Genomic DNA, 11,692 nt, shown 5'->3' with positions numbered 1-11,692 from the left:
AACCTCCTACTCTCCAGGGAAAAAAGTCCCAGTCTATCTAACCTCTCCCTATAAGTCAAACCATCAAGTCCCGGCAGCATCCTCGTAAATCTTTTCTGCACTCTTTCTAGTTTATTAATATCCTTTCTATAATAGGGTGACCAGAACTGTACACAGTATTCCAAGTGTGGCCTCACCAATGCCCTGTACAACTTCAACAAGACATCCCAACTCCTGTATTCAATGTTCTGACCAATGAAACCAAGCATGCCGAATGCCTTCTTCACCACCCTATCCACCTGTGACTCCACTTTCAAGGAGCTATGAACCTGTACTCCTAGATCTCTTTGTTCTATAACTCTCCCCAACGCCCTACCATTAACGGAGTAGGTCCTGGCCCGATTCGATCTCCCAAAATGCATCACCTCACATTTATCTAAATTAAACTCCATCTGCCATTCATCGGCCCACTGGCCCAATTTATCAAGATCCCGTTGCAATCCTAGATAACCTTCTTCACTGTCCACGATGCCACCGATCTTGGTGTCATCTGCAAACTTACTAACCATGCCTCCTAAATTCTCATCCAAATCATTAATATAAATAACAAATAACAGCGGACCCAGCACCGATCCCTGAGGCACACCGCTGGTCACAGGCCTCCAGTTTGAAAAACAACCCTTCAAGGGTTAAGTTACGAGGAGAGATTGCACAAATTGGGGTTGTATTCTCTGGAGTTTCGAAGGTTAAGGGGTGATCTGATCGAAGTTTATAAGATATTAAGGGTGGATAGAGAGAGAAACTATTTCCACTGGTTGGGGATTCTAGGAGTAGGGGGCACAGTCTAAAAAATCAGAGCCAGACCTTTCAGGAGCGAGATCAGAAAACATTTCTACACGCAAAGGGTGGTAGAAGTTTGGAACTCTCTTCCGCAAACGGCAATTGATGCTAGCTCAATTGCTAAATTTAAATCTGAGATAGATAGCTTTTAGGCAACCAAAGGTATTAAGGGATATGGGCCAAAGGCAGGTATATGGAGTTAGATCACAGATCAGCCCATGATCTTATCAAATGGAAATCTTATTGATTATCTTCTCCTCATCAAATGGGACAGCAGGCACGAGGGGCTGAATGGCCTTATTCCTCTGTCCCTTTGCTCCATCTCCTCTCAACCCCCTGTTGGGGGTGGGCGGGGCGCGACGTCATGACGTCAGGCGGCGTGACGCAGCTGGCGCCTGGTTTCGTGCGCGGGGGGACAGCGCCCGCCATTTTTTTTTCGGTTGTTGTTGCCCGGGCGCCCGGACCAGAGTGTTGAGGGAGACCGGACAGCTGGACACTCCGGACACGGTCCGGACAAGGCGAGCCGCCCTCAGGGAGGAGAGAGAGAGAGAGAGGGGGGGGGGAGAAGGGGTTGACGTTTTATTGTTTTCGTCGCCTTTTTTTAAAATTTATTTTTTTTACCCCCTCCTCCTCCTCTCATAATATCCCCACCCCCCCACCCTGGAGTCATGTGTCCGGCCTGAGAGGCCTCCCCCCCCCCCCCCCCGGTGTTGATTTAACCCCTTTTCCCCCCAAGACATGGTGCCCGGTGAGGAGAACCAACTGGTACCCAGAGAGGTGAGTCCTGACCAGCTGTGTGTTGTTTAGGGGGGGTTTACAGATGTTGGGTGTAGGGGGGGTTTACAGATGTTGTGGGGGGTTTACAGATGTTGGGGGGGGGGTTACAGATGTTGGGGAGGGCTGTGTCTCGGTCTCTCTCCGGCCTGAGGGAGGGAGGGGAGGGGAGGGGAGGGTGTGGGTGACAGTTTGACCCCGGGTGCGGCGCATCTTGTGCTCAGAGGGGGTGTGTGTGTTTTTAAAATGGTCCCCATTGGGTGGAGGGGGTAGGGGAGAGGGGAGGAGGTGGGGGTAGGGGAGAGGGGAGGAGGGTGGGGGTAGGGGAGAGGGGAGGAGGGTGGGGGTAGGGGAGAGGGGAGGAGGGTGGGGGTAGGGGAGAGGGGAGGAGGTGGGGGTAGGGGAGAGGGGAGGAGGTGGGGGTAGGGGAGAGGAGGAGGTGGGGTAGGGGAGAGGGGAGGAGGGTGGGGGGGTAGAGGAGGAGGGTGTGGGAGGGAGGGGTGGAGGAGGAAGGGGAGGGAGGGAGGGAGGGGGGTGGGGTGGGTGATAGGATGGGGAGGGCACGAGGGGGGTGGGGTGGGGAAGAGAAGAGAAGGAGAGGGGGGAGTAGGAGGGCAGGGGGATCTGTGAGCCGGGCTGCGCTCTCTCTGCTTTAAACGGTGCCTGTAGTTTTCTTCTGAGTGAACTTTCTGCTCACCCCGGGGCTGTGGGCATTTCGCACCAACACACAGGCAACATCACAAAGAGGAGGGTAGACCACCCCCCCCCCCCCTTCTCCCTCTTATTTATTGCAAAAAAAAGAGCTACACAGCCCGGAGTCTGAAGTTGATTGATTGCCGAGCTGTTGGCAGGTTCCTCACTGTGCACTTTGTTCTGAGGGTGGTGGGCTCTCTCTTGTCATGTGGAGGAGCCCTTAGGTCGGATAAAGTTTCAGTCTGTTACCAGCTTTGGACATGTTGCTCGAGTAAGCCTGCGATGTGTCTTGTTTTGTGTGTTCCTATCAGTTTGCAATGTTATCAGTGTTGACGAAAGTCTTCTACACGTGCTTTTTCTATATATATATGTTATATATATATATATATATATATATTTGTTGAGTCATTGCTAACACAGTGCAAAGTGCTATTGACATTAAATTCCAGTGTCGCTTATTTCGTGCTACATTGACACTGTGCGAAGCCAAGGTTCGACGGTGTTCAAAGTGTTTCAGGCGCTTGATGTCTCGTTTATCAAAGCATCCTCTTTTGCACCAGTACCTATGCATAATTCATTAGAGCTACAGTTAGCCAATGTAGTCGGCACAGAAAGATGTTCGATGCTTTGTAACTTCAGAATTAATGGTAACTCTTAAATACATTTTCTGTTTTCTACTTTGTTACAGTTGAGTGACATATATAATTTCTCATTTGTACAAGATTTCACATATTGAGGGGAAAAAAATGAATCCCATTTGGTTGTCTCTTCCAACTTCTTGCTGATTCATTCCCGTGTCTGTATGTACTAGCCAATGTTCTGTGACCAGCTGCCAGCACATTGACTCTGTTTTGATCTACTGACCATCTTCCTTCCATTAATACTTAACATAAGAAATTGGAGCAGGAGTCGGCCCTTCGAGCCTGCTCCGCCATTTAATAAGATCATGGCTGATCTGATCCCAACTTCTTACCAATTTTTTTTTTAACTGAGTTTGGGACACTGGAAATGAAACCTACATTCTAGTTTCAGCCCAGTGGTACCTCAAATGTTATCCCACCTCCGGAGTTGCCTCTTCCCTGCAGATCATCTGGAGCGACAGATGCAGTGGCGAGCTGACAGGCTATGGCGAATAAACCGTCTGTAAACGGGAATCTGGCTGCGTGACGCAGGAACGCACAGTTGCTCATACCTAACATGGTGGCATTGTAGGGGTTTCGTCCTACTTGAAGTAAATAAGTCGTCCTTTTTGGCAGGTTTGGCATCTCTTCTTTCCCCCCCATATGTGTTAATTTTGCGTTAACAAAAAGTAAAATACTGCAGATGCCATAAATCTGAAATAAAAACAGAAAATTTCCTGAAATACTCAGCAGGTCAGACGCCTTCCGCGACCGGTGGGCACTGCAGGGAATAGCGTGCCTGATGGACACACAAGCTTATGATTGATTTAGTTTTTCTAAGTTTCTTTAAGTTAGACTTTGTTTAAATTGCTCCATTAGTTGCGTCTCCTTTGGGGGCACTTGTACATTTGTTTCTCTGATGATGGCACCCAATGTCACTTATTGATCAATTAAAAAAGGCATCTGTGGAGAGGTTGGTTTGGGTTACTCCTCTTTATTTACACTCCTATTAGCACTGCTACAGCACGACCTTAAACAGAGGCTGTACTTTGGTAATAAGGTGCAAAAATATTACAAACTAGGGTTGTATTCTCTGGAATTTAGAAGATTAAGGGGTGATTTGATCGAAGTTTTCAAGATATTAAGGGGAACTGAAAGCGTAGAGAGAGAGAGAGAGAGAGAGAGAGAGGAACTATTTCTGCTGGTTGAGGGGTCTAGGACTAGGGGACATAGCCTAAAAATTAGAGCCAGGAGTGAAGTTAGGAACCACTTTTACACGCAAAGGGTAGTAGAAGCTTGGAACTCTCTTCCGCAAACTGCAGCTGATGCGAGCTCAGTTGTTAATTTTAAATCTGAGATTGATAGATTTTTGTTAACGAAAGGTATTAAGGGATATAGATGGAGGTGAGGTCACAGATCATTGAATGACGGAACAGGCTCGAGGGGCCAAATGGCCTACTCCTGTTCCTGTGTACTTGCATTCCAAATGAATTTCGACAACCACAAATTTTTGCTGTTTGATGAGGTTAGTATAAGGACCAACCATTTAAATTTTGATTTAATTTAGCCCCCTAGTCTAAAATTCCCAGACTACATTGTGTGCTCATTCAATCTTGGGGCACATAATAAATTCTACCGCAATCTTTGTATCAATTAAACTTCTGCATCTTTGTAGCCTTTTGTCCTAATTAATTGGGTCGATATATGTAAGGGTTTGTGCGCTATGTAATTCCTTCTCTCTCAAGTCAACGTTTTTGAGCAGAAGTAGCCCTCAGTAGATGATAATGATTAAGATGCCTTCTTTCCAATTGGTGCATTGCATTCTACATCAATATGCTGTATAAACATATTTTTCATTGATGTTGCTGATCTGCAGTGTGTGGATCAATCAACCTATCGTTTAACTTTCTGCCCTTAATAGTTTTAATTAAACTGCGTGCCATTAAGCCGATCAAAATACAAAGAAGCATTTCATCTGGATGTTCCTTGTTACCTTTTGCTTTTAAAAGTAAAACATAGGTTTGGTTGTAAAATGTCAACTGGACAATTGACCTGCGTATTGCTTGGATATATGAAGGACTTGTTCATAGTGACATCAGCATGTTGAGAAACATGATGTGCACTGCACTCCTAGCTCCAAAGAGGAACTATTTTTAAGGCAGTTTTAATAACGGGGGTCCTTTACAAGACAGATCAATTGGAAATATATCGCCGTTCCTTCATCGTCGCTGGGTCAAAATCCTGGAACTCCCTTCCTAACAGCACTGTGGGAGAACCTTCACCACACGGACTGCAGCGGTTCAAGAAGGCGGCTCACCACCACCTTCTCGAGGGGCAATTAGGGATGGGCAATAAATGCCGGCCTCGCCAGCGACGCCCACATCCCATGAACGAATATATAAAAACACACAGCCCCAAACAACAACATTGTTTGACTGCTTAATAAATAGGCTTTATTTGTAAAATAAAATCCTGTATTGTTGCAAGGGTATAATTGAAAGGGTGGCGGAAGCTGATTCAGTAAAAACTTTCAAAAGGGAATTTGATAAATATTTGAAGGGGAGAAAATTGCAGGGTTATGGGGAAAGAGCAGGGGAGTGGGACTAATTGGATAGCTCTTTCAAAGAGCTGGCACAGGCACGATGGGCTGAATGGCCTCCTTCTGTGCTGTAAGATTCTGCGGTTCTGTCTGTTAGCATTTGGTATTTTTTTTGTTGAAACTTTATTCCTTCCACCAATCATTGCATCCTTTTTGTGAGAGTAGGATAGTGTGTGGGCGCAGTTAATTGGTTAATTTAAAATAAAATGAATGATGATTGCAAGTGTTTCTCAGTTATGCACTATCAGAAAGAGATGGAAACCAGAGTAGCATTAGCAAATTTGGATGGTATGGGATATGTATTACTTTAAGGTTCAATTGAGTGAGAAGTGAATTTTCTTCCCCGACAGAGAGATTAACTGTAGCATTCCCTTTCACACACTGGTCTTGGTGTTTCCCTTTGGGTGGTGAGTTATGGGGTGTGCTGAAAAGGTTTGCATGGCCTTTTCCCCCTCCCTCCAGACTAGTGGTTTTCAAACATTTCGGTGTGGGGTACTATCTGCAAATACTGTATATATGGTTTTCCCCATCCTAATTCCCAAAATATAGCTACCCTAGAGTAAAACTGGGTTATAATTACAAGAAACATGTTGTTTTAGTACATACAGTAACACAGATAATGACAAATAAGTGACATAAGAAGCATCGGCACAGGCTTAAGTGCAAGAGACGAAAGATGAGGCCGAGGTCCAGGTGAACTGCTGAAGATGTAGTGCTGAATGGACTTTGTTGAATCTTGCATGGCAAATGAACTCTGGACATTTCTGTTTCTACATGTTCCACCAAGACCAACAATTTATAGAGGCACTGCAGATGCTGGTCTTGAGCCCACCTACCACAGTGTGCTGTTACAGTACTGTGCCTTAATGTATAGCATTTATAAAACCAAATGTGACAATATCGACCAGGCAATCTTCAGTCTCTCGGGAAATCAGAGTGTGAATATAGGAGACTGGACTTCTAGTTGAGAAACCAGTGTCGAGCAACAATTTAGTTTCTTACTGATTGTTAGTGTTTCTGCAGAGTCTGTGATAAGGGTTGTGCACCTCAGTGGCCTCTTAGGGAAGCTCTATTGGCCTGGATTCTTTACAACCTTTCTATGCTCCCCACTGTCTGTTAGTTAGAAGCAAAATCAGTAACTTATTCTAATGTAAATGTAACAGTCAATTTTCTTAAGCCGGTGGACCTTTTACTAAGAAGAGGCGTGCGTGATGAATTAACTGAAGCTTCTGGCCTACAGTGTAAGCCACAGTTCTGCAAACATAAAGGAAAGCAAAAAGGCTACTTACTGTACTGTAGAAATAAGTTTTGCAGTCGATTTGTCAGTCTGTGAACACTGTACAGATGCATTGGAATTGCAATGAATTCACTGGCCCTTTGGACCAGTTGCAGTTTCATAGTGATTCATTATTTGTTAAATATGCTGGTGTTTATTTAGCAGACCAGAGTTAGTTATGTGTCGTTTTTGTTGAAAATTATTTTTCATCCTTACCCTGCCTGGCCTGGGCACCCCTCTTCCAGTTTCTTCCCTCGTTCCTGCAGGGGGTCATTAATTCTTTATTTGGTGCCCTCGTGCTGCGTAACCATTTTTATTACTTTAAAAAAAAATGTCGACCCATCACTCTTTCATTGACCGTGTCTGCAAGATAATTGAAGGAATGTACGCATACATATTTCCATAAGTAACGGTTGAGACGGAGACCATTGCACCTTGATACTAGCTCAATTGCTAAATTTAAATCTGAGATAGACAGCTTTTTGGCAACCAAAGGTATTAAGGGATATGGGCCAAAGGAGTTAGATCACAGATCGGCCATGATCTTATCAAATGGCGGAGCAGGCACGAGGGGCTGAATGGCCGACTCCTGCTCCGATGTTTTAGAAATATTTGCAGCAGTGGGACTGTGGGGAGAGCGTAGGGCAGTGAGATTGGTTTTAGATTGCTCCAGCAAACAGCTGGCAAAGACACGATAAGTGGTCTCCTGCGCTGTTAAGGTCTATGATTCGAAGTCGTTAACTCTGCTTGGATTGATTTGATAGTAAATAGGGCAATATTTCAAAGATTTTTATATTAATATAATAGACATATAAACTTTATCCCATGTTAATAAACCCTTCACCGCCTCAGCTTCATTCTGAGCTAGAGGTTGGAAACGTCAGTGGTATTGCACTAAATCTGTTTATATCTGGTTAACATGCTAAACCCACCACACGCAGCATTCTGCATTGACCGCATAAGTCAGTTAATAGGTTAGAAGTAGGGTTCGTTTAATAAATAAATAACCAATTCTGTTTTTAAAAACTTAATTTTTTTCTTTTAATTTATCCAGCAAAATAATACTACGTGTGTTGTTGGAAGTTAATTTTAAACAGTGACCCGCTAGTGACCATAGGTTATGTGCAGAGATTTTTCCCTGGCGTTCTGTTTTATTTAGCGACCTAAATTTTAAAACCTAGAGCTGGCTGTCAGCCTGTTGTGATGTGTTATCCGCTGGGAAAAGACAGTTTGTTACAAACAACATGTGAGGATGAGTAACATACTGTTCTACTAAAAACTGGTTAAACATTATATAAAGTTTTCTGTTGACAATAGTTATAATGGCAAGGAAATGTACTTTGACCTTTATATTTAAGACTTACTGTAATTCATTCTGTTTTAGTTGTCAGTAACACACAGGGAGAAGGTGATAGAGGTCTGACAAGAAGCAGAACAATGAAAATATGATCGTGTTTCTGCCAGTATGCATCTTTGCCAGAAAACTCAGCAGGATGTTTCAGTATCATAGAAAGTTAAGGCACAGAAGGAGGCCATTCGGCCCATCGTGTCCGTGCTGGCCAAAAAAGAGCTATCCAACTTAATCCCTCTTTCCAGCACTTGGTCCATAGCCCTGTAGGTTACGGCACTTCAAGTGCATATCCAAGTACTTTTTAAATGAGTTGAGGGTTTCTGCCTCTACCACCCTTTCAGGCAGTGAGTTCCAGACCCCTACCACCCTCTGGGTTAAAAAATTTCTCCTCAGCTCCCCTCTAATCCTTCTACCAATTACTTTAATCTAAGCCCCCTGGTCACTGAACCCTCTGCTAAGGTCCTCCCTATCCACTCTATCTAGTCCTGTCATAATTTTATGTACCTCAATTAAATCTTCCCTCAGCCTCCTTTTTCCAAAGAAAACAACCCCAGCCTATCCAATCTTTTGTCATAGCTAAAATTCTCCAGCCCTGGCAATATCCTCGTAAATCTCCTCTGTACCCTCTCCAGTGCTGTCACATTTTTCCTGTAATGTGGTGGCCAGAACTGTACACAGTACTCAAGCTGTGGCCCAACCAATGTTTTATACAATTCTAGCATACCTTCCCTGCTCTTATATTCTATGCCTCGGCTAATAAAGGAAAGTATCCCATATGCCTTTTTAGCCACCTTATTTACCTGTCCTGCTATCTTCAGGGATCTGTGGACATGCACTCCAAGGTCCCTCTCTTCCTCTACACCTCTCAGTATCCTCCCATTTATTGTGTATTCCCTTGCCTTGTTTGCCCTCCCCAATGGCATTACCTCACACTTCTCTGGATTGAATTCCATTTGCCACTTTTCTGCCTACCTGACCAGTCCATTGATATCTTCCTGCAGTCAACAGCTTTTTTCCTCACGGCCAATTTTTGTATCACCTGCAGTCTTCTTGATCAAGCCCCCCACATTCAAGTCCAAATCATTAATATATTCGACAAAAAGCAAGGGACCTAGTAATGAGCCTTGCGGAACCCCACTGGAAACAGCCTCCCAGTCGCAAAAACACCCGTCAGCCATTATCCTTTGCTTCCTGCCACTGAGCCAATTTTGGATCCAACTAGCTGCTTTCCCTTGGATCCCATGAGCTTTTACTTTTTTGACCAGTACCATCGGTATGGTGTGCACCGGTTGGGAAATTCATGTTACCTTAATGTTCGGAAGTCATAAGCGAGTAAGTAAACTATGTGTTTGTGTGCTTAATTCCGTTTGCTGCAGAGTGGGAAGAATTTGGAAGGAAAAATGGTGGGGAGATGGGAAAAATATATCTTTCTAAAATATTCAGTAATATTTTTATGAGTAAAATGAGAAGTTAATAGTGTGATGATTATGTAGAAAATTTTTGATATTTTCAGTATGTTGATTTAAAAGATCATAGAATCATAGAAAGGTTACAGCACGGAAGGAGGCCATTCAGCCCATCGAGTCCGCGCCAGCTCTGTGCAAGAGCAATCCAGCTAGTCACAATCCCCTGCAAAGATGCTTATACAATAAATATATATGAAAGTGCAAGCAGATTATCGTTTTAACTTGAAGATACTTTCGCACACAGTGCATTCCCAGTCCTTTGATGTGCATTGCTAGCAGTCGAGGAACATCATAGTCCTTATGGCACATGAAAAAAGGCTTAACACCTTGCTTATTGCACGATTAGAGGCTAGAGGTGTGCATCCATGAATTTAATTTGATCAGAATTAAAATCTTCCAGAGAAGAAAAAGATACTGCCTTCAAGTTTAAGAAAGACTTGCGTTTATACAGTGTCTTTCATAACCTCGGGACGTTCCAAAGCGCTTTACAGCCAGTTAAGTACTTTTGAAGTAAAAGCAAAAAAATGCTGGAGAAGCTAAAGAGTTGTTGGAGATATTCGAGTTAACATCTTCCAGTTGTGACGAAAGGTCTTCGACCTGAAACGTTAACTCTTTCTTTCTCCGCGGAGCTCCTCCAGCATTTTCTGTTTTCATTTCAGATTTCCAGCATCCGCAGTATTTTGTTTTTGATTAAATACTTTTGCAGTGTAGTCACTGTTGCAATGTAGGAAACGTGGCAGCCAATTTGTACCCAGCAAGATCCCACAAACAGCAACGAGATAAATGACCAGATAATCTGTTTTAGTGATGTTGGTTGAGGGATAAGTATTGGCCCCAGGACACCGGGGGGAGACCGTCCCTGCTCCTCTTTGAAATGGTGCCGTGAGGTCCTTTACGCCCACCTGAACGGGCAGACCGGGCCTCGGTTTAACGCCTCATCCAAAAGACGAAAGTGCCGCACTCCCTCGGTACTGCACCGGGATTGTCGGCCTAGATTTTGGGCTCAAGATTGTGGAGTGGGGACTTGAACCCATAAGGTGATCAAGGCTGCTCAGAAGATGGGAACTGAGCAGCACGTGTGAATTCGACATCCTGTGCCAACTGTGTGGAATCGGTGAAACGAGATTAACAGTCCTCAAAGTCCTCCTTTTCCAGGTTCTTTTCTAATTCAGGCCATTGCTCTTTGGACCACATTCAACAAGGCTCAATGTGGCCCAAAGGGGAATGTCCCGGACTGGAAAAGAAGTTCCTGGACAGGATGCTGACAATAAGGGGGAACAGAAAGAACAGTCAACACCATCCAAATTCAACTATAAACCTGGGTGTTTCAACACTGGAAAATTAATGGCTCAGTATATGAATCTGTACAACAGGGGGTCAGGCATCGCCACCTCACCATAAGAAATAAGACGCCAGCTTCGTAACGTGTGCTAAGGTGCTTTGGAAGGTGTCAGTTTCCATAACACTGTTGTAGTATTGCCTGCAGTTTCAGCTCCCCTATTTCAAAAAGGAAATTCCGTTATCAAAGGGAGTACAGAGAAGGGCTGGCTGCACAGTTGATCCCATAACTTAAGGGAATAACGTACGAGGAAAGATCGACTACCCTGGGTCTTTTCTCTCATGAGAATAGTAGACCGAGGGGGGATATGTTAGAAATGTTTAAAATTATGCAAGGTTTGGAAATGGAAATTATTTTATGCCAGATAACGTGACTGTGGAGCAATGCTCACTTAAGTTTCCATCGCTAAACCCATATAAATCTGCAGTTGGTATAAATTCAGCGCCGATATGAGTTGATCGAACCATTTCAAGTAATAAAAAAATACGGAATCTGTATTGAGATTGTCTAAGCATGTAGGAGCCTTAGCGATAAGAATCCTCTCCTGGAGATGGAAGACCGACTCTGTCATCCATTCCCGAATTATTTTGAAAGTTTTGATTTGATGCAGAAATATTGCTTGTGGTGGATGAGCTGTTCTGAGCAAAAGTAGGTTCCTTTCGGTTTGCTGTAGTCTTGCTTGTGAGCTGCTTCGCGATGATCCCTGCTGTGATGTGTGCCGTGCACATGGTTATTTTGGATGGAAATGCACTTAA

At 44.1% G+C, this 11,692-nt stretch overlaps 1 protein-coding gene across 3 annotated transcripts in view; it reads left to right on the top strand.

Annotated features, from left to right (window-relative positions):
- Positions 1-1,264: 1,264 nt before the first annotated feature.
- usp47 (ubiquitin specific peptidase 47) overlaps positions 1,265-11,692 on the top strand; it is a 226,770-nt gene continuing 216,342 nt past the window's right edge. For all 3 annotated transcript variants that reach the window (XM_067994252.1, XM_067994250.1, XM_067994249.1), the window contains exon 1: positions 1,265-1,596. In XM_067994252.1, coding sequence (XP_067850353.1) covers positions 1,558-1,596 — 39 coding nt within the window. In that variant the 5' untranslated portion in view covers positions 1,265-1,557. The remainder of the gene's footprint in view (positions 1,597-11,692) is intronic.

This window comes from Heptranchias perlo, chromosome 12, assembly GCF_035084215.1.
Source record: "Heptranchias perlo isolate sHepPer1 chromosome 12, sHepPer1.hap1, whole genome shotgun sequence".
Classification (NCBI taxonomy): domain Eukaryota; kingdom Metazoa; phylum Chordata; class Chondrichthyes; order Hexanchiformes; family Hexanchidae; genus Heptranchias; species Heptranchias perlo.
The sequence above is the reverse complement of the archived record's forward strand: the minus strand, read 5'-3'. Positions and strand labels throughout refer to the sequence as shown.